Source organism: Lithobates pipiens, unplaced genomic scaffold (assembly GCF_037356315.1).
Source record: "Lithobates pipiens isolate NorthernLeopardFrog02 unplaced genomic scaffold, aLitPip1_a1.2 Scaffold_16, whole genome shotgun sequence".
Lineage (NCBI taxonomy): Eukaryota > Metazoa > Chordata > Amphibia > Anura > Ranidae > Lithobates > Lithobates pipiens.
Window position 1 is genome coordinate 278,268,816 of NW_027507748.1, and position 24,356 is coordinate 278,293,171.

The following is a 24,356-nucleotide window of genomic DNA, read 5'->3' on the forward strand; positions in this document are numbered from 1 at the left end:
GAATTATTGTTTGCTCACGGAGTCATCTTATGTCTATGACACAGAGTGGATACACAAAGTGCATGCTTTGGACTGAGAATTTTTCTTTTATAGAACTAGACACTATCACATATACAGAAGTTGAGTTTGATTATATGTATTATTTTCTGGCACTGGATGCACTTTATTGTTTACTGTCACTAGATGCACTTTAGTGTAAGAGGGATTATATGATAGATTGCATGCGTTTAGAGCATTTACTCACTATTTGAAAGAGATAGCAGTTATTATATTATCATTTGCACATTGTATATTGACATTTATATTTATTTAATCTATTTGTATTAAGTGTGGAGCGCAACACCATTCAACACATACACAGTCTATCTATTTAGGGGAGGGTTTGAACCCCTGTCGGTGTTTTGCTTCAGCTACAATTTTCTTTTTCCTTGCTGTTTTTTTCCTTTATTTGAAACATTGTGGCGCGAGGATAACCTATAAATACTATTTTTAATAATCGGTTGGATGCTGCATCTACATAGGTGCTTCTTCACTTTGATAAACTAGGGAGATGTCAGTGTGTCACTGCTTTCTTGCTGGCAAGCAAGATGTACCTAGTGTAATACTTTTAGTATGTTTGCTCTTTTGGCAGTGATATACTAAATATCTTGTTGAATATACTAAATATTTTCTACAACATAATAAAATAGTAAAAAGAAAAGACTACATTTAAAAATTGGTTTGTTTTCAAAAGGATTAGATCATAGCCACTTTGCAAAGTGAATGTTCACGTATGTTAGTGAATGAGTTGAAGTTATGTTCACTTCAATCATCCTATCATGATCAAGCAAAAATCTTTTTTTTCAAATTCCCTTGCACATGATGTTTTCAAATTCCCTTGATTATGATTAGGTAGTCAAAGTGAACACAGATTAACCTTTTTATTAAGCTAAGTAAAAATACACTGTACAAAGTAAAAATGTAAATGACTAAATGAGCAGTCTACCTAAAATGATTGTAAAGTCTGTTGTTTGTTATTTTAACAAAAATAAAGTATAAATCTTATATTTACCTGATCTGTGCAGTGGTTTTGCAAACAGCAGTCCAGATCCTCCTCTTCTCAGGTCCCCTGCCAGCGCTCCTTCACCTCGCCGAGTGTCCACATAACAAGCCAGTGGCTATAGGGGCACTTGTGCATGCTCACTCTCAAGCCCTGCTCTGTGTGTCCATAAGACAAACCGGGCAGGACTCTGCCCTGCTCCCAGCCTCCTCATTACTGGCAGTGATTGACAGCAGAAGGAGCCAATGGCTCTCTCTGTTGTATCTGAGCTAATGAGAATAGAGAGAGCCTTTGCTTTTGTGCATATCGCTGGATCAAAATTAGGCTCAGGTATGTATTTAGGGGGGCTGCATGCAGAAGCTTTCTTATCTTACTACATAATAAAACCTTCTGCCTTTATAGTCACTTTAGGTAAATCAAATCCTTTGGGGGGGTTTCAATAAAAAATAAATGCATACAATTATTTTTGCTTTCCCTTTAAAGGTGGAGATGAAGAACATGGAGAAGGTATCATTTCTATTATAATTTTTAATTTAGAAATCATCAAGTTTTTTGTTTTGTAATTTAAGCTCATTTTGAAATAAAGCAAGGAAGCATAATCCTCTGTAGTATAGTAATGTGATTTACAATAATAATGCAGTGCATAAAAGCTACATACAATTGTAGGAAAACAATACAAGACATAGAATATTACAGATACACATACAACTCATGCACATGCTACCTAACCTTCCTAGCAAAATAGCATGGTCTATGCACATTAGGAATAAACTAAAAATCACTCAGCATGGGTAATAGCAGCTTCACAATTTCTGTAGGCAACCAAGGCTCCAGGCTCTACCCAAGCGATTGCAGAAATCGGGTGCTAGTGTCATCCCCAGTTGGAATGCCTTCTTTTGTCTTGTGCTGTAATGGAGTCCTCTGGCAAAAATCTTTATTGTTGTTACGATGCCCTGGTTGCTTACAAAGATTGTAAAGCTGCTAGAAACCAGGCTAAGTTACCGTATTTATCAGAGTATAACACACGGCGGTGTATAACATGCACCCCAAGTTTAGGAGGGAAGTTTAGGGAAAAAAAACTTACATTTAAATGCCCATCAATGCAGCCTTATCAGTGTCCATCTGAAGTCTTGTCAGTGTCATTTGCAGCCTTGCCCATCATTGCACGCTTGTCAGTGTCATATGCAGCTTTGTCATGCAGCCTTGTCCACTATTGCAGCCTTGTCCACTATTGCAGCCTTGTCCATCAATGCAGCTTGTCCCCTTGTCTGTGTCATTTTCAGCCTTGTCTGTTTTATTTTTTGCTTTTATTTTTAAAAATGGCGCCGCCGAGATGTGCTGTGTATCTTGGCGGTGCTCGGTAGTTCTAGGCCGCCTTCAGGCCGCTCTCGTTGGCTTTTGGCCCTTCCCGTTGGCTTTCGGCCGCCTTCGGCCCTTCCCGTTGGCTTTCGGCCACCTTTGGCCCTTCCCGTCGGCTTTTGGCCGCCTTTGGCCCTTCTCGTCAGCTTTCGGCCGCTCTTGGCCGTTCTCAGTGTTTTTGGAAAACCTGATGAGAAGAGCTGACAAGAAGAACCGAAGTAGGCCGAAAGCCGCCGGGAAGCACCGAAGGCGGGCAAAAGCCGCAAGAAGGGCCGAAGGCCGCCGGGAAGGGCCAAAGGCCGCCGAAAGCTGCCGAAGGCGGCTGAAAGCCGCCCATAGGCTCCAAAATGGCGGGGGATTGGCATATAACACGCACCCGCGATTTTCCCCTGATTTTAAGGGGAAAAAAGTGCGTGTTATACGCAGATAAATACGGTACTTTTAGTGCCTCTCTATTGTACAAAGACCATTCTTCATGCTCATTCATTAGGAAGGTTAGGTAGCCTGTGCATGTGTTGAATGTATATCTGTAAGTATTGTTTTCCTACTATTGTATGTGGGCCATACAGCATTATTGTTTAGTACAGCACATTAACATACTTCAGAGGTTTATGCTTCCTTGCTTTTACTGCAAAAGTTACCTAAAAGATACAGAACACAAAAGACAAAAAATCCATTACAGCATAATATATAAGAAAAAACAGTATAAGAAACCACTGACTGACTTTATAAAAGTAGAACTAAACCCTTACAAAGGTATACTTAGTTTTGTGAGCAAAATAGAATCACATTTTTATTTTTTTATGGAGGTGGCTGTGAAATTTTTCATATTTGTTGTTGAAAACTAAGGGAATTAGCTTAAAGACTAAGTTCACCTTTTCGGCAGAATTTCACTTTTCATAATAAATAGAATCCTTTTGTAATATAATTTCTGGCCCAGGTATCTTATCTCTCATTTACCTTTTAAAAAAAGTTTAAAAATCTCATGTTTCTGTCTTCTGGTTTAAAACATTCTTTGTGGTTGCATCACTTCCTGTAGGTTTGCTCCCTCTGTGTTTTTGCATCACAGAAAAGAGTGATAGCTGTGCATTATCAGTCTGGACTACACCTCCCTCATTACTATACCATCACCTATTTCTTCCCTTAACTACTTCAGCCCCGGAAGGATTTGCCACCTTGCTGACCAGGCCATTTTTTGCGACATGGCACTGCTTCACTTTAACTGACAATTGCGTGGTCATGCGACGTTGTACCCAAACAAAATTGATGTCCTTTTTTACCCACAAAATGGAAAATTTATATCAAATACTTACCGTAATTTTCCTTTCCTGATGGACTCCATGGCAGCCTACGTATGGGTTAATCCCGCCTCTCATACCTCATAGGACCCCACTCCCATAAATCTTTGCTTCTAGTCAGAGACTGTGTTCCGTAAATTAGCCTACTCCAGCAAACGTGAGGGAACTCCTGCTGCCATGGATTCCATCAGGAAAGGAAAATTACGGTAAGTATTTGATATAAATTTTCCATTTTCCTGACAGACTCCATGGCAGCCTACGTATGGGAAATAACTAGCCATACACACCCGGGTGGGCACTTGCTGAATAAAGAAAAAAAGGTTTAATTGGCACCGTCAGCAGATAAGACATTCAAACCAAAATTAACTGAAGACAAGGACGCTGGTTCTACACAATAGTGCGTCATAAATGTATTGATTGACGACCATGAAGCCACCTTACAAATCACCTCTGGAGAAACGTGACGGGCAGCCGCCCAAGATGTAGAAACTCTCCCAGTAGAATGAGCTGTCACCGCTTCTGGAGGAGCCAAACCCCTAGCCTTATAAGCCCCTTGGATGGCCTGAACGATCCAAGCTACAATAGTTCGGGAAGAAGCACGTCAACCCTTATTCTTTCCGTAGAAAAGGATGAACAGATGATCAGATTTCCGGAAAGGAGCTGTGGCTTTCAAATATTGTTTCAAAATGTCCCCAACGTCCAAAGGATGAATACCAGAATCTTCAGAGGCCTGAAAGATTGGAAGCACAATCTCCTGATTTTCATGAAAAACGGATGACACCTTCGGATTTGACCCTAACATAGGGATCAAAACTGCTCGATCAGGGAAGAAAGTGAGAAACGGCTCCTTGCAGCCCAGAGAACTGATCTCCGAAACCCTCTTGGCTGACGTAATGGCTACTAAGAAGGCAGTTTTACAAGAAAGTTCTTTAATAGATACTTGATCCCCATGATGTAAATCTTTCTCTGAAAAGTAATCCAGGACAAAGGGGAGATTCCACTTAGAAAACCTCGGTTTCCTCTGAGGTCTGAGCCTCATTGCTCCCTTGAAGAAATGTTTTGTGAGAGGGTGCTTGGCCCAGGAGACACCTGAAAAGGCAGATATTGCGGAAACCTGGACCCGCAAGGAGCTCACCGATAAGGACAAGTCCAGGCCTGTCTGAAGAAAGCCAATAACATCCCTTATCTTCGGGTCTTTACACGAACCGTTGGTTGTGGACACATAGTCTGAGAATTTTGACCAAATTCTCTGATAGACCCTGTTGGTCTTCTGGTCTTCTAGCATTCAGTAAAGTAGCGATTGCCGTGTCGGGACAACCTAACGCTTCCAGCCTTTCCCTCTCAAAAACCATGCCATCAGATGGAGCTGAGATGGACATGGGTGAAGAGTCGTTCCCTGTGACAAGAGATCCGGTCTGGAGGGCAGAGGAACTGGATCCTGGAAACTGAGCTGCAACAAGAGTGGGAACCACGGCCTGTTGGGCCAATACGGAAGAACCACTATTACTTTGACCTCTTCCTACCTGAGCTTCGCCAGAAATCGGAGAATGATTGGAGTCGGGGGAAAGGCATAAGCCTTGTGGAATCTCCACTGGTCCGTCAGGGCATCCACCCCGAGGGCCTGAGGGCAACAACACCTTCTGTAATATTTCTCCAGTTTGAAATTGCACGGGGAGGCAAACAGGTCCACTTCCGGTAGGATCCCCAGAGACAGAGTCCAATCGAATACCTCACTGTGGAGAGACCATTCGTTGTTGTCCAGGGAGAATCTTGAAAGAAAATCTGCCTGGACATTTTGAACTCTTGGGAGATAAACCGCCGTCAGATCCCTCAGATTGGACTGGGCCCAGGACATAATCAGGCTTACTTCCCTCAGTAAAGAGAGACTGCGAGTACCCCCTGTCTTTTGACATAGGATACAGCTGTTGTATTGTCCATTCGAAGGAGAACTGAAGCTCCTGACGTCAGGTGAAGAAAGGCTTGCAGCGCTTGAAAGGCGGCTCATAGTTCCAGCACGTTCGATACGACGCTCTGGACAGGGAAATCCCAACTGCTTTGGGCTAATTCCGAGAGACAGAGAGCACCCCAACCTCTGCTGCTGGCATCCGTTGTCACTGTGACCCAGGAAACAGGTGCTATGGAATGACAATGAAGAAGATTTTTCCGCTGTAGTCACCAAGGGAGGCTTTCCCGCATGGAAGGGGTTATCCGGACGAGATGATCTGGAGCCCTTGGATCCCACTGTTGGAGGAACTCTTTCTGAAAGGGACGCATCTTCCATTGTGCCCACTTCACCATAGGGGCTGTGGCTACCATAGTGCCGATTATCTTTTGACATTGAGAGACTCTGAGGAGAGAAGATGACATTGCAAGCCGAATCCTGTTTCGGATCACCAGAATTTTCTCTAGGGGTAAGGAGATGGTACTCATTACCGTATTGAACTGGGCTCCGAGGAAGATTAGAGAATGCGTTGGCTCTAGGTGGCTCTTCTCCTTGTTCAGGAGCCAGCCAAACTCCGTTAGCGTAGAAATAACCTGTTCCCGATGAGACAACAGTTGCTCTTTGTCTTGAGAAAGTAACTGCAGATCGTCCAGGTAGTGATGTAACCGGATGCGTCTGATCCTGATTAAAGCCACGACCGCCAGTAAGAGTTTTTAAAATACTCGAGGCGAAGTGGAAAGCCCGAACGGGAGACATGTAAACTGAAGATGCACCTGATCTACTGCAAACCTGAGGTACTTCTGGTAATCTTCTGCAATCAGTACATGGAAATAGGCATCCTTGAGGTCTATTGAGATAAGCCAGTCGCCTGGTTGAATAGTCTGGCGTATTGTCAGCAGAGACTCCATTTTGAATTTTTCCTTTTTTATGAAGGAGTTTAGATGTGTCAGGTCGATGATCGGTCTCCAGGAGCCATTCTTTTTGAGGACCATGAAAAGAGGGGAGTAAACTCCTTGAAATCTTTCCTCGGCTGGAACCGGAATGGCGGCCCCTTGAGCCATCAATGATTCTGTGTATGACACGAGAATCTGTCTTTTTTTCTTCTGAATGGGGAAGAACCGTTGGCATAAACTGGTGAATGGGTGGATTGTTTAAGACCCAAGAATGTCCTGAGGAGACCGTTTTGATGGTCCAGTAGTTCTGAATCGAGGCTGCCCAGACGTGCTGAAAACAGAGTAAACAAGCCCCGATTTGCTCCGTCTGGACAGACCCCATATCAAAAGGACTTCGAAGCCTCCCAACCACCAGAGGAAGAAGCTTTTGAGGACTTTTGACCTGATGGCTGGCTTCTTTTCCAGTTTTTCCTAAACTCGCGTCCAGGTCTGTAACGACATGCGTCCCTAGCACGTTCCAGTTCTTGTCTGGGGAGAACTCTTCTCTGACCCATGAGACAGCGATCCTGGGGCAGAAAACCCGATTTACCTCCGGTAGCATGGGTAATAGCTGAGTCAAGTTTGTTCCCAAAGAGGGAAGATCCCTCGAAGGGAATTTTACACCATGCCTGCTTAGAGGCAGGATCCGCAACCCATGGGCGCAACCACAGGGCACGTTTAGCCATGACCGAAGAGAGCATTACGCGAGCCAACAGACAAATTATGTCCAGGGATGCCTCCCCCAGGAACACAGAGGCCATCTTCAGTTCATGCACTGGTGAGCTCTTGACCAGCTCTTCAGAAATGCTTCCTAAGGTCGTACCTAAATCATCAGTCCATGATTCCATGGCCTTAGATAACGCAGCGAGGGCTTGGCCTGGTTTACAAGCCATGCCTGCAGTAATGTAGATGCGCTTGAGGTCCGTATCTATCTTCCTCTCCAGACCATCTTTGAAGGAAATGGAATCTTCCAGAGGGAGAGTAACATGCCTCACCAACCTCATCAAAGCGGCATCGATAAGAGGGGCCGACTCAAGATGTTTGACCTCATCGCTCTTGAAAGGATACATTTTTGCTACCTTAGAGATCAAGGAATTTTTCCTCTCAACCTTGTTCCACTCATCAGAAATAATTTCACCAAGTTCTTCCAAAAAGGAAAATTTGGGCGGTCTTTCTTGAGATGCTTGAAGTATTTCCTCTGCTTAGAGGGAGCTTCCACCGGTTCATCCCATTTTAAAGCATCTTTGACTGCTCTAACCAAGAACGGAACCTGAGAAAATTCAAAACCTGCGCCAGGTTCATCCGTCTCCATCTCACTATCGGAGGATCCACTAATAGAAAGACTGTGATGAGAAGGACCTGGAGCCTCAGGATCAACCACATCAGTAACTAGGGCTGGAAGCAAAGGAGGATTGAAAGTATGGCTGGAATCTGACTTGTTCATGGATTCTTGGATCACCTTCCTGACCAGAGCCTCCACATGCTGGTCCTCAGATCCTCTCTCCTTCATAGCCCGTGAGTAACATAAGTCACAGAGAGATTTACCCTCTGGAACCTGAGTTTTACATCCCCAGCAAGTCCTTTCCACAGAACGGCTGGAATGGCGGTAAGAATGGTGTCCAGAACCAGACTTTGAGCCTTCCCTCCTATGTCTGGAGGACGATCCGGTATGTCTAGTGCTTGAAGATGAATGATGGCGTTGTGACCTGGATTTGTCACTATCACCGTGTGTCAAGACTTGAGATTCAGACCTAGAGGGGCTGAGAGAAGAGGATAAATAGTTAACTTGCTCCAGAAACCCAAATACAAACAGGCAGAGGGAAAAAAATTCCATCCTACCTGTGGCATAAGGGTTGGCCACTAGGATGTTAGACACATCCATCGCAGCAGAGATTTAAACAGCTAAAACAAACACAATTCAAATAAGCTTGTAAAAGGTAGGAACATAGAGAGAGAGCAATGATATGCACAGTACCACACAATAATACTCCCCCCCCTACCTTGAGCAGAAAAGCTACGAGCACGGGAAGTAGCTGCCTTGCTTGGAAACCTTCCAAAGCATAGCTGTCTCTCTGACAGCTATTTAAATCTGCCGCCATGATGATGTCATTACGTTAGCAGCGCACCTGCGCTGTAACTACTGCCACTCCTACGGCGTCCGCGCGCATGCGCGACCGCCGCCATCTTGTCCCAACTGCGCACGTGCTAACCAAGCCTCGATCTCAGTCGAAACCACGCAGCTGCGCAGAGAGAGCGAATAGCAGCGGACTGGAACGCAAAGCGTTCCAGCCGCCATGGCTACACAGGAGCATTTAAGGACAAACAAACACACAAAAACAGGCTGCCATGAGAATGTTATACATCACCACACTGAAGCCAGCACAATCCATCCTGGGACTGGGAGGGTCGATACGCTCTCTGCACGATCGGCACATTAATAAAGGGCCTTCCGCTAATAGCTAGGACGAATGGCCATGATGCAATCTGTCAACCAATGGATGACTTTAAGATCTTCACAGCATCGCTCTTCAGTGCCTGTGTCCTCCCTGCTAATAGCTGGGAATATGGACTCCAAGAATAACCGCCATCATCATCAACGTGCAAACCACCAGGATAGGATCAAAGCTTCCGAAAGGTAAGAAAACACCTTGGTCCTAGGAAGAGGACAAAAAAGGAACACAGTCTCTGACTAGAAGCAAAGATTTATGGGAGTGGGGTCCTATGAGGTATGAGAGGCGGGATTAACCCATACGTAGGCTGCCATGGAGTCTGTCAGGAAATAGACATTTCTTTTGGTGGTATTGGATCACCTCTGCAGTATTTATTTTTTGAGCTATAAACAAAAAAAAGCAACAATTTTGAAATAAAAACACAATATTTTGTACTTTTTGTTATAATAAATATCCCCCAAAAAAAAAAAAATATAACAGTAATAATTTTTCCTCTGTTTAGGCTAATATGTATTCCTCTACATATTTTTGGTAAAAAATCGCAATAAGCATATACTGATTAGTTTGCACAAAAGTTATAGCGGTATAGATTTATGTCATTTTTATTTTTTATTATTTTACTAGTAATGGCAGCGATCTGCGATTTTTATAAGGACTGTGACATTGCGGTGGACTGATTGGACACTTTTGACACTATTTTGGGACCATTGACATTTATACAGCGATCAGAGCTAAGAATAGCCACTGATTACTGTATAAATGTCACTGGCAGGGAAGGGGTTAACCCTAGGGGCGATCAAGGGGTTAACTGTGTTCCCTAGGTGTGTTCTAACTGTAGGGGGGATGGGACTGACTAAGGGAGGAGACAGATCGGTGTTCATACTGACACACACAGATCCCGGTTCTAGCTCTGTCATGAGTGATCGTAGATGCCTGGCGGTCATCGTGCACACCGGGCACACACATCGGCTCTGGGTTGTAGTTAGCTGCATTCAACTGAACTTATGTGTTCCACTACTTATCCAAATTCCATCTTATTGGATACTTGGATAAGCAGTGAAATGTGTTTAACATCCCTGAACAAATTCAGCTGCATGTTATGAACTACATAAAGCCATACCATGGCCTGAATAAATAGCAAACTTCACAGACACTGACTTAAGGTGTAGTCCCACTTTTGCAGTCAAATTTGTGAAACCACCATTAATACTGTTGCCATTCACATAACACACCTAAAGTAATTTAAAAAAATTCTTTCTTATAGTTGTTTCTTGGAACAGGTTTATAAACAAAACTTCAAGCTATTGTGATTAATTTCAAAATACAATTGGAGGAAAGTGCATTAACATACAATGTACCACTCAAGTCTTGAAATCTTGAAATCCTTGTTAGGACAGACAGTGGAGCCCCACTCTTTAACATTACATTGAAGGGGAAGGTTAGGTAACATTTTTAGGTAAGTAAAATGTAAAGTAGGCATTATCCCAATATGACTGCAAAAGTGGAATAAGACTTTAACATTTCAGTGGGAAGCTATAGGTATTCGAGAATTGTTATCTAGTTCCCATAGGACGAAATCCATTTTTCTGCAAGTAGCGCAGAATATGCAAGGTTTTTGTCCTGATAGATAAGGAATATCTAAACATTTTGCAACTATGAGATTATAAGAATCAAAGCAACCATTCACTTGCACAAACTGCAGAATAATGCCCTGTACACATGGTTGGACTTTCCGATAGAAAATGTGCGATCGGATCTTGTTGTCGGAAAATCCGATCGTGTGTGGGCTCCATTGGACTTTTTCCGTCTGAATTTCCAACACACAAAGTTTGAGAGCAGGATCTAAAATTTTCCGACAACAAAGTCGGATAGTTTAAATTCTGATCGTGTGTAGACAATTCTGACGGAAAAAAGTGCCACGCATGCTCAGAATAAATTACGAGATGAAAGCTGTTGGCTACTGCCCTCTTTATAGTCCCGTTGTACGTGTTCTATGTCACCATGTTCTGAACAATCGGATTTTCTGACAACTTTGTGTGACAATGTGTATGCAAGACAAGTTTGGGCCAAAATCCAAGTATGTTAGTAGTATATTGATATTGTATATTGCATTGTAGTATATTGATATTGTAGTATGTGCTAAATAAAAACTTTTTTCTTCACTTTTTGTTAAACAGAAGAATCAAAACCCAAGCCCAAGTAAGTAGTTCTCTGAAAAAATAATAGCATTGTTATACACCATCTTTTTTTTTACATTGTTTGGTGAATTTCAAAAAGAGCAAAAACACTGCGCTATTCAAATGTGTAACCAGTATACAAACAGCAGCTAACACAACATCTAGGTGTGCAAATGTGACATAATAAATTTTGTGAAAAACAGTGTAGCGCTTATTTGTTTTTACCACATTACAATGTGACCAATGTAGTCAATACATGTATTAGACTATGCAAAGAAATAAAAAAAACACATTTAAACATTCATTGCTGTGTGTGCAAAGCTAGAATGTCCAGACAAATATATGAAAAAATGTGTCCAAAGAAAAAATAGAACAAACAGCATGGAAACAAGTGAAGAGTTCTCCGAATTTTCCAAAGTATCTGTGTGTGATACGATGAAGTGAAGACAGTCCTACACCTTCTCCAAGGAATAATCACACAATCACCGCGTGAACCCTCCACCGCATAAAATGGGGGCTTACCAGATTTAATAGATCCTACTCAAAATTATATTTGGAGGATCATATATGCTTGTAGATATACATAGGCTGTTTTTGGGGTGTTGTCCTTTTCTGGAAGACTTTCAAGTGTGGCTATTTCCTCTGCGGTATGTCTCCATCCACATAAATCATCATAGGTAGTGGGATAGATATAAAGGAAGAAAGCAGGGACCACAATAGTGTAACTCCGTTTTTCGTTTCAAGTAATTTAATAAAAAATTATCAAACTCACGTGTACAAAGAACATAAGCGCTTTTTCAGTAAAATCTCAGGCTGCAGTGAAGTCCCGACGCGTTTCGTCTTAAGCAGACATCATCTGGGGTACAACTTCAAGGCAGCCCTCCAGTTTATATAGCCAGACCCTCAATCAGGCCTAGATTTCCTCCATCAGTGTCACCACACATCATTTCCGGTATCCAACATGGCCGCCGGCGTGCGTTCCACGCCTCTTTTTAATAGTGTGAATGGTCTGGTCAAATAACTGGTACATCCCATACTCTTATGTATATTGGACGAATCGCTTCCGTGTATCTAAACAACAAAGGCAAACGTCCTAACGTACGCCAGCAACGTCCAAATGGAACGCAGGCATAAACACTGAAATGTTCAGCCGATCTTTTAACCTCAGCGGAAGTAAAATAAACGTGACCCCCGCGTATCTCACGAACGGAAGTGGTCAGCCTGGAACGTATGTCAACATCCCGGCGCCATAACGTCACTTCCGTGTCCCCGTACTCAAAAAATAAAAAATAGACGTGTAAAAAGACGCCATCTCTGAGGTATTATACAGATCAGCACAAGAACAAATCTCTTATATATATTAAATAGAAAAAATATAGAGTATATACTCTGAGCTGAGGGATGTATCTGGTAGAAAAAATTTGGTAAGAAATAAGTAAAAAAATATATGAATAAAAAACATTAAACATTCGGACGCTGCATCCAATAGGAACACAGTGCCTATGATCACATATTAGCTTGTGTAACCATATTTCCCAGGAAAAGTAAATTAAAAGGCAAATTTCGCAAAAAATGTTTTTTCTAGTAATTTTACCCAAAGAAGTTGTTATAATCTATATAAAGGTATTAACTGAAAAATGAATAAAAAAATATGACCGAATCAAATCGGATAGGCGATTATCACATCGTAACACTCTTATATGAACGATGGCCTACGCAAGAAAGGGATTTTTATTCTAATTTTAAAAATTGGAAAAAAAGTTAAAAATATATAAAAACCAAATATAGTCGTAAGTTTTGAAGTATATGTATATATACTCAAATATGGCGCTCTGTTAATATAATGGCCTAATCGAAAGGAGACCGAAAGCAATATGTGCTAACATATTAGGTGGACCAAACCCAAGTCATCTTTAACCATCTACAGGTATACACAAAGTACATTTTCCCCACATATTCCTACCGTGTACACCAAAAAAGGAAAAATGAAATAAAGATAAAGATATAGATAAAAGAGATGGACAAACCTCAACTATCATCAATGAATGCATCCATATTGCACACCAAGTCCAAACCAACCGGGGAGTGGGACCCAACGCCATGCATCAACCATCGTCGATGAATGCATTGATGTCCCACTCCACGTTTAGACCAAACGGGGAGTAGGACTTAATAGTGTATATCCAATACGTCTCTAACTTGGATACGCCTCTGGTCATGGCACCCCCCCTCCAGGGTGGCGTATACTTATCAATAATCAAAAACTCTGTTCCTGTAGGATCACTGTTGTGACACTGCTTGTAGTGTCTGGGGACAGTGTGTTTTGAATCTTTACTCTTGATAAGAGATATATGTTCGCCTACCCTGATTGCAAATGTCCTGATTGTCCTTCCTACATATTGCTTGCCGCAGGGGCAGGTGATTAAATATACCACATACCTGGTATCACAAGTGCAAAAAGGCTTAATACTATGTGTCTTATTAGTAGTTGTAGAAATAAATTCAGTGGCCTTACGTCTCCCCAAGGTATTGTATCTACATACACTGCACTTTTTACAGGGGTAGAAACCCGTCATGTTGTGGAAAAAGGATGGACGATTAGGTGGATCTAGGATATTGGGGGCTATACTATTCTGTAGGGATGGAACTCCCCTGAAGAGTATCTTCGCTTGTTCGGGTAGCTTGGGGCCCAACACAGAGTCATTTTTTAGTATACTCCAGTGTTTGTTTATAATAGACTTGATCTGTCTGTGCTGTGATGAAAACGTTGTTAACATAGACCATCTATAAGTATCATCAGGTACATTTTGTGTTTTCTCAACAATGAGGTCCTCTCTATTGGTTTCCGCAACTTTACATATTTCCCTATCCAAAATTGCTCTATCATACCTCTTATCTTCAAATTTCTGCCTAAGGTTTTTGGCTTGTATTCTGAATGTCTCTAGATCTGTACAGTTCCTCCGAAGACGTAGAAACTGGCTTTGTGGAACCGAATTAAGCCACGCTCTGTGGTGGCAGCTATCTAGGGGAATGAAGCTGTTCCGATCTGTTTCTTTAAAATGTGTTTTGAACACAAATTTATTGTTTACTATTTCAATTTCTAGATCCAAGAAGTTGATCTTAGAGGTACTCATCTCTAGTGATAATGAAATACCCCTATCATTGTGGTTTAGAATATCAAAAAATTCTCTTAGTGATTCAGGTGTGCCATTCCATAGGAGGAGGATGTCGTCTATATATCTTGCCCATAAAACCAACGAAGGGCTATGATGGGCATAGACGACATCCTCCTCCCACTTTGCCATGAATAAATTGGCAAGACTGGGGGCAAATTTGGCCCCCATTGCTACACCTCTCTGCTGTGAGTAGTAATTCCCATTGAACCAAAAATAATTATGCTCGGTTGCAAACTCGAGCAGTTCAATGAGGTAATCACGTTGAAATGACGCTAGGAGGGCTGCCTTGAAGTTGTACCCCAGATGATGTCTGCTTAAGACGAAACGCGTCGGGACTTCACTGCAGCCTGAGATTTTACTGAAAAAGCGCTTATGTTCTTTGTACACGTGAGTTTGATAATTTTTTATTAAATTACTTGAAACGAAAAACGGAGTTACACTATTGTGGTCCCTGCTTTCTTCCTTTATATCTATCCCACTACCTATGATGATTTATGTGGATGGAGACATACCGCAGAGGAAATAGCCACACTTGAAAGTCTTCCAGAAAAGGACAACACCCCAAAAACAGCCTATGTATATCTACAAGCATATATGATCCTCCAAATATAATTTTGAGTAGGATCTATTAAATCTGGTAAGCCCCCATTTTATGCGGTGGAGGGTTCACGCGGTGATTGTGTGATTATTCCTTGGAGAAGGTGTAGGACTGTCTTCACTTCATCGTATCACACACAGATACTTTGGAAAATTCGGAGAACTCTTCACTTGTTTCCATGCTGTTTGTTCTATTTTTTCTTTGGACACATTTTTTCATATATTTGTCTGGACATTCTAGCTTTGCACACACAGCAATGAATGTTTAAATGTGTTTTTTTTATTTCTTTGCATAGTCTAATACATGTATTGACTACATTGGTCACATTGTAATGTGGTAAAAACAAATAAGCGCTACACTGTTTTTCACAAAATTTACATTGTTTGGTGACACTGGTGTTGACATTGTAGGTTCATATGAATTTTATATCAAAATAGAACAAAGATGGAAAATGTACTTTGTATTAGAAACAATAATGATTTTCAGCCATTTTGATGTGTTTATTCCTGTTGTAAGAACGTGAAGATATTTATATACTCAGCCCTTTAAGGGCCACTTCCCTAATCCTACAGCATTGCCAAACTGTCAAAGAAAACTAGTTCTTTAGGCACATTTACATTATATAGAAGAGAAAAAAACTTGCTAGACTCATAAACTGAAGAAGATGCAGCAGCTCAAATGTGGGATACACACAAATTGCAAGATAGAAAATGAAGGAGAGCTGTGCCAATGTAAACTATTATTAAAAATAATAAAAAAAAAAAAAAATACAAATAAAAACAATAGTCCATATAATCCAGTTCCACCACAGTGACTTCACACACTGAGATAAAGTGCCCGACCACCGTATAAAAGACCTGCTTACCAAACAGCAAGCAAAAAGGGCATAGTTGTACCCAACCACAACCTTTCACTTGGGGTGATGACCGCTGGACTCACACAGGACCCAGGACATATGACTGGCAGCCCCGCAAGCGTCTCACAGATTCATAGCTGTAATTGAAGTAGACTCAGAATGGGCTCGGAGAAAAGGAAAGACTGACCATAGTGTGATACAGCTGTAACATTTGATAGTAAAAAATCAGGTATTGCACTTATGGTACATAAAACACAGTAGAAATTGCGTAAAACAAATGCCGGTTGGCAAAACACAGGAGCCTATCCTCCTTCCAAACAGCATGGTGACTTCAGTGCGTGCCCCCTTTTAGACGCATTTCGTCATAGGTGACGTTTTCAATGGGGATTGGGCAACGCAATGACACACCACCTTATATAGAGCCAGACCTCACTCTGAGAAAGTGTCAGGCCACAAGCGCCATTTTGATTATGGGCATAAGATACCCATATCAAAGCAGCAAGTATAGACCCAATAACCTTAAAAATTCCCGTACGAAAAAATATAAAAATATTGAAAATATCTATATAATCAGCACCATCACAGTTATAGGCATCAAATACCCAGTTTTTAAAAATTATATTCAACGGCTACATACAAAAAAAAACTATAAGTATACAAAGCATATTGCAGGACTTATATAGCAGCAAAAAGACCACTAATTATATAAAGACCAAAACTTATAAATCACAAACATCTATTAGATTATTTAGAATGTGTATAAATATATATTAGTCTCTGATCATTTATCATGTTAATCAGTGATGAATCTACAAATGTAAACTCAGCCTCAACCAAATAAGAAACCAATTTTACTGTGTGAGAAGAATTTTATTATTAATTATTTAATTTTTAATTGATCTATTATCAATAGAAAAATATCTAAAATATAAATGATATGCAAAATGTGTATGAGATCATTTCTCATCCCTCTCCTACGCCTCCCCTTTTGGATAACTATCCACCTCCCATTTTACATTATACCACTTTGCACTGGCTATGTTGAAGCTGGTTCTGTATGTCCTCAAAATGAGGTGAAGCCATAGCAAAGTGCTAATTTTATCATTGTTAAACTTCAGAATGTAGTTGAAATGTCACTGAATGCTGGTTGTGATAAAGTGAAAATAATATGTTCAAACAATACTTTTCTTATGTACAGACATACAGTATATATTATATATTAAGTCATTAGAAGGATGAAAGAGCTGTTATCTACCTATTTTCCATTTGAATACTGAGCACTTCGAATCCGAGAGACAGAAATGCCACTGTGGCATTATGATTTTAGTTTGGTGCTGCATATGTTCAGGGCAGCTGATAGAAATCATGGGGCCCCATACAGCATACCTGTCTGGGGGCCCCCTTTAGCCCCACCCTTATCCTCTTCCAGGCTTTCAGCGGCTGCAGGAGGAAATTGGAGAGATCGGTTCCTCTAGATCAGTGTTTATCAACATTTTACCAGTCATGTTACAATATATTGCCTCTTTACTGCCTGTCAACTGTCTCTGAAAAGCGATCTGAGCCTGGATTGCTTTTCAGAGGAATGGTGTTTTCTTTTTGGTATTATGAACCGCTCTAAGAAAATCAGCTCTGATCGTACAGAAAAAGGGCGTCAAGTTTAAAAGTAGTGTATACACACACACACGCGCACATATACAAATATGCATATAAATACATACACACAGATATAAATGCACACACATATACATACATATAAATCCAAACACATATACATACACACACACGTAAATACACACACATAAAAGCACACACAGACACATCTCTTAAACGGTAGCTGTCTGCTAAGGAGGACCTGTTGTTACACATGGCAGAGGTCATGAGGCTAGATTTGCATAGCAGCCGGCAACTTTTTTTTGGGACAGGGGGACAAAAATGACAGATTTCTGGCCATGCTTTCTCAACAGAATTGGCCCCTCACTTCTACTGTATATCCAAAATCTGTGCATTTGAAGGGTCTATTGTCTCTTTTCCCGAGGGGATACTGTGAGAATTTACCATCTACTATAGTCGGTTAAATCCCTCTTCCCTGCCCTCTGATTTTGAGCACACACACATGCATAATTACAAACATATACAGTTTGCTTTTGTTTTAATTGTCAGCAGCACTATACCTTCAATCTCCATGCCGGGTACTGACCTCTAGGGGGAGGCAGAGAGCACAGTACACACTGCAAGCCAGCTCTCCCTTTGCTTTCCCTTTCAGTGTAACTGTAAAGAGTGAGATCGAGTTCCTGCATCACCGATTTACACATCAGCTGAGGATCAGGCAGCCACTTCTCTAACAATTCAGGCATGGGGGGGGGCACACGTGCCCCCTGCAGCATGCAGCCCAAGCTCAATGGTGACCCCTATATGTCTGCTCCTGCCTTAAGCAGGAGATGAATCACTCCGCATGGGAAGGGAATGTGCAGGGCGGGACTTGAGCCAGTTGTGGAGTGGCTGCGGAAGTGACATGCTCCCGAAATAGAAAAAATAGTACCTCACATCCAGAAGAACAAAACATGAATACGGAGGCACCCAGAAAGATGAAAAAAGCTCAGATAAGTCGGATGCTGGCTGAGACTTTTTTTTTTTTTTTACTCTGCATTCTTTTATTCTCTGATTGCCGGGCCCCCCTGCTGGCTGGGCCCGGTACAGCAGGGCCAGTTGTACTGGCTTATCAGCGGCCCTGCATATGTTCATATCATATCCCTGCTATGCATAATAATAATAATAATAATAATAATAATAATAATAAAAAAGTGTCTCCTTATGTCACTTGATTGTAAATGCCAGATACGTTCCTCTGAGCAAAGCTTGCCTATTATATACGCTGTAGGATTTAGAGACAAAACCTGTATATTGTGGCACCACATCCGTGTAAAACGTGAAAAAACAGAAAAGAGCAGAAATGAGGACTCTATCGGTTGCCACTTGTAATCCCATACTCATATACTCATATATAAAAAGTGTATAAAGTTTGATTGAACAACATATTAAAATCTCATAAAAACATGACAAAAACATACAAATATTAATTGTCTCCCATTGTTAATGACCAGTTATGTAAATATACAAAGAAACCTTTCTGGTCTGACCACTATCAATTTATAGGAATATGGATATAGATGGGCATAGGTACACCATCTGTAAGGCCAGACGTAGGAGTCAGATTATTGTCATCAATAGAAATCATATTATAAATGCTGTATTTATCTACAGGTACTTGACCTGATATCACTTGCAAGACAATTCTGTTCTATGCTCAATGTACAAAATACTGCATTGCAAATACAGCTTTATCTTTTTTTGTGGCTATACAATAAAGCCAGTTTAATTTTATTAATATTTTTTATAAAAACCCATCTTAGTGGAAGTTTAGTCAAAATCTAAGGCTAAACCTACTCCCACCCCCATTCTAAACATTCTAAGGAAAAGATCTATATACTTACCTATTTGGAAGTCGCTCTGATCACATGATCTCTCCAGTGGCAACTTCTGTGCAGAGGAGAGATCATCGACAACGGCTGCACTTACGTCACCCATAGGCTTACTTTGGGACATCTGCTGTTGGCTGTCCCTCCTCTACTTTGAAGTTGTCACTGACCACTAATCATGGGAACAGATCAGGGCAGATTCAAAATAGGTAAGTATGCAGATCTTTCCTTTACAAGGTTAGATAGAACAGGCTTAGAATGGGAGGAGGGGGGGGGGGTGGGATTAGGTTTAGCCTTAGGTTTTGACTGAACTTCCACTTTAAGACGCATGATGCATTAGTTTCCATTGATATAAAGAATAATCATTATTGACATGTACTTAGGAGCTATGGTGAATGTTCTTTGTCACAGTGAAAGAAAATCTAAAAAATAATGTTCTTATGATTTGTTTAATAATAAATACACATGATCATCTTTGTCTTTTTAGACTTTTTATGCCAGCCTTGATTCCTCTGAAAATTCCAGATGGAGAAAAAGTCGATTTTGATGTGAGAATGATGACAGTTTTGATATTCCTTTCATTAATACATATAATTTACTCTTCAGAAGCAAATTGAAACCATAAACTAAAATAATTATATAACACTGTATATTCTACACTACCGTAATTCTGCATGTTTCAAAAAATCAATTAATCAAAGACCCTCCTGTGTTCCCTCATGGAGGATTTGGCTTGTGTTATATTTTTTCACAAAATATTACTTTAAATATGCAGTATAAGTCAAAAGTGATGGTTGCAAAACCCCTACTAATCTACACAAGGTTTACCCCACATGTATCACCCTTGTGCTGGCGGTGTCAGATGGTGAATGGTACACTTTGGGATTTCTGGAATACAATGCAGACCACCATAGCTGGCCTCAAGGTGGTGACTCTTGCAAACTCCCCTGGAGCACTCCGGTTATATTAAAAGCCCTTCTCTATTAAAAAAAAATGGCAATACTTTGTTACTGTAAAGATATATGGGTGCAGCTCTAAACACATTTTAACATCTAAAAATGTATAGCATTAATTAGAAAATGTGCAAAAAACCAAAAGCTGTTATAAAGAAGTCCCTTGCTCATCCATATCTTTATGGACCTTGCTTTGCAATATTGAACCCAACAGACTAAGCGTGGGATGCCATTAAAGTTCATGTGCTTGCAAAGGCAGGTGTCCTAATACTTTTGGAAACATAGTGTAGCAGTTTACTGTCCTTGTGTTTTAGGAATTCACTGGGTAACAGTACAGTATTTGTAGTTCATTGCTTTAGCTGTACCTAAACAAAGATTCCCTTTCACAGAGACTCATCCCATTTATCAGTAACCAGGTCACTAAACTACTAAAAGAGATTAAAGACCTGGGAAAAGGACTATGTATTTCCTTAGTATATTGGTAATTTTTGACAACATGGAGTGACAACAGTGCTAACCAATAACACACCGATTGGCCATAACTTTATGACCACTGACAGGTTAAGTGGACAACATTGATTATCTCATTGCAATGGCATCTGAAAGTCAGTGAAATATGTTAGGCAGCAAGTAAGCATGTGGTCTATGAAGTTAATGTGATGAAAGCAGAAAAAATTGAAATTGCAGTTTGTTGTGCATGGGGCTGTGTAGTAACAGATCAGTCAGGTTGCCCATGCCGACCCATGTCCACAGCCAAAATGCCTACAATGGGCATGTGAGCATCAGGACTGGACCACAGAGCAATGGAAGAGGAAGAGGGGATCCTCCTTAAGAAGAATGCATTAGCCATTGTGATGGTATTCCTTCTTTTCGGGCTTGCTCACATTACCAGTTGTTCAGGACACTGTGGACATTGATACGCTTGTATGTTGATGCTGTTTGTGAGTATACATCTGTTTTACTACTACAATAACATTTCTGCAAGGGTAATGCACAAAGCCAGTGTGCCCCCTTGTCCTGTTTGCCAATGAAAGAAGGTGGCTTGGTCTGATAAATCATGTTTTTTTTACATTATGTGGATGAGTGGGTGCATGTGTGTCGCTTCCCTGGGGGAGAGATGGCACCAGGATGCAGTATGGGAAGAAGGCAAGCTGGCAGAGGCAGTGTAATGCTTTGGGCGATGTTCTGGTGGAAACCTTGAGTCCTGCCATTCATGTGGATGGTACTTTGACATGTACCACCTGCCTACATTTTGTTGTTGACCAAGTACATACCTTCATAGAAACGATATTCCCTGATGCCAGTGGCCTCTTTCAGCAGAATAGCATGCCCTGCCATGCTGCAAAAATGGTTTAACAGTTCTTTGAGGAACACAACGAGTTTAAGGTGTTGACTTGACCTCCAAATTTTTTAGATCTAAATCTAGTCGAGCATCTGTGGATTGTTCTAAAAAAAAAAAAAACAAGTCCCATCCATGTAGACCCTACCTCCCAACTTACAGGAGTTAAAGGATCTGCTGCTGACAGCTTGGTGCCAGATAAAATAGCAAGCCTTCTGAGGTCTAGGTGCCTCGTTGGGTTAGGGCTGTTTTGGTGGCAAAGAGGGCTATTTTGGCAGCAAAAAGGGGGCCTAATAAATATTAGGTGAGTGGTCATAGGTTAGGGTTGATTGGTGTAAATGCTTTGATATATTAGTAAATATATAGTATATCCTCTAACCATGGTGGGACACTTATTATATTATACATTCTCCGATCAACTGTGTGCTTTGTGTTTTGTGAACTTTAAATAGTCTTTTCCCTAGTGGCATAATGGCTAAATATTGGGCTCTAATGCAACCCTCCCACTGCCTATATTTGTGCTGGACCTGGTGTTCTATTGGTTCTGAACACAGATATACAAATGAGTCCCTGAGCTTGGTCATGTGACCTTATTGTTCTCTGAGTTGGCCCAATACCACTAGCCTGAAAAACTCTATTCTTGAGGAAATCACTGGCACATAACTACTAGGTGCATCCTACATTTAAAGTAAAAAATAGATGCTCAGGCTGTAAAAAAGTCTCCGTTTGTGATGTTCTGCTGTTACCTTGTTCTTACATTGGCGCTTTCCTTATCCAAAAAAAAAGGGAAAAAAAAGATGTAAAAGACATATAAAGATGCAACAGCGGGCCAAAAATGTCAAATATTTACATATAAGGTTTTTATAGTCACAACACAAGAAGTTCGCTGTCATGGTTGGATGTGTACAGTCTTTAGCAGTGCTTTGATTCTTTATTAAAAAAAGGCCACAAAATTGATATTTGTTTCCTCTGCAGAAAAAATAACAATGATGATGATTATAACATAGCCCTTCGATTAGTAGCTTTTAACAATATTATAACAGCACTGAGGACTTAATATGCTTCTTTACAGGACATTCACAGAAAACGCATGGAAAAGGATCTTACAGAACTTCAGACACTTATCGAAGCTCACTTTGAAAATCGCAAAAAAGAGGAAGAAGAACTTTTGTCTTTGTCTGATCGCATGGTATAAACTCTTAATATTGTTGTTACCTTTCCTTTGAAATAAGTTAAAATAAATATTTAGCGCTTGGACCGCTGGAGTGTAGGGAAGAAGAGGCTGTAGGAACCAGTCTAGCAGCACAGAAGAGCCTGCCAGTGCAAAGTATCAGATAAATAGGTACACTAGTCTAGGCGTAAGCAAGCAGGAGCACCACAAGAGGGTGTTTTGGTGTCCCTGTTCAAAAAGATCCTAGCAATTTTCCCTCTTTGTACATTAATGAAATTAGAGTCAATTCACTAGGATGTATACAATATTTTAACTGCATTCTTTATTTTAAGTTGTGATCATTTTTTTTTTATCAAACTGTTCACTTTACAAACCAATTGATTACGTGGAATTTGTATTTATCCCATGGAATTGATATATAAGGACTCCTTCCCACCACTCTTCTGTGGTGGCAATCCAGACTGTAATAGTAAAGCCTCATACACACGATCGGATTTTGTACAAACTTTCCTGTGGATTTTTGTACAAACGGCGTCGGCCGTGAACTTATATTGCATACACACGGCAGGACTTTTTCAGCCAACTTTCACCAAATCACGTGGTTTTTCTGCTCTTTACCGCCACCTTTGGTCAACTTCTGTATTGTTGTCTGATCTTTTGCATTGGTTCTGAGCATGCGTATTTGTACTTTGTACAAAAGTCCTATGGTTTTCTGTACACACGATCAGACTTTCCTCCATCGGACTTTTGTTGCCAGAAAGTTTGTCCATTCACACAGTCAACAAAAGTGAAAAAGTTTGTCCGATGGAGCGTACATACAGTCGGATGTTGCTCCAAAACAGCTAATTTGTATGTTTGTTGTCAAAAAGTCAGATCGTGTGTATGGGCCTTTACAGGACACAACTTTGTTGCAGTGCACTGTAATGTTCTATAATGCACTACTCTGCACTGGGGTGCACTGCTTTTGAGAGACAGGCAACCCATTGAAATTAATGGACTACCTTATTGTGAGGCTTGTTAACCACTTGCCAACCAGCTTACGCTGATATACTTCAGCAAAATGGCACAGGTGCACAAAACAATGTATGGGTAAGTTGTCTCCTTTAAGAGCCACCGGAGGCGCACGTGCCCGCTGCATGGTGGGGGACCCGATGCGGCATGTGAGTCAGAACGGGGATTCGTGTGTGTAAACATACAAATCCCTGTTCTGTTAGGGGAGAGGAGACAGATTGTTTATTCACAGTAAGTAAGAACAGCGATATGTCTCCTCCCCCAGTCAGTCACATCCACATACAGTAAGAAACACTAACTAGGGAACACATTTAACCACTTGATCGCCCCCTAGTGTTAACCCCTGCCCTACCAGTGACATGCACTGATCGCTGTATAGGTGTCAAAGGTCCCAAAAATGTGTCAAAAGTATCCGATCTGTCTGCCGCAATGTCGCAGTACCGACAAAAATCGCAGATCACCGCCATTACTAGTAAAAAAACGAATAATAATAAAAATGCCATAAAAATTCCATAAATCTTTCCCATGCTTTGTAGACACTATAACTTCTGCGCAAACCAATCAATATATGCTTATTGC

General features: G+C 40.9%; 1 protein-coding gene across 1 annotated transcript in view; it reads left to right on the top strand.

Annotated features, from left to right (window-relative positions):
- Window positions 1–9,038: 9,038 nt before the first annotated feature.
- Window positions 9,039–24,356, top strand: part of TNNT2 (troponin T2, cardiac type) — a 47,153-nt gene continuing 31,835 nt past the window's right edge. The window contains exons 1-3 of the mRNA XM_077484451.1: window positions 9,039–9,205; window positions 19,791–19,851; window positions 22,668–22,784. Coding sequence (XP_077340577.1) covers window positions 9,039–9,205; window positions 19,791–19,851; window positions 22,668–22,784 — 345 coding nt within the window. The remainder of the gene's footprint in view (window positions 9,206–19,790; window positions 19,852–22,667; window positions 22,785–24,356) is intronic.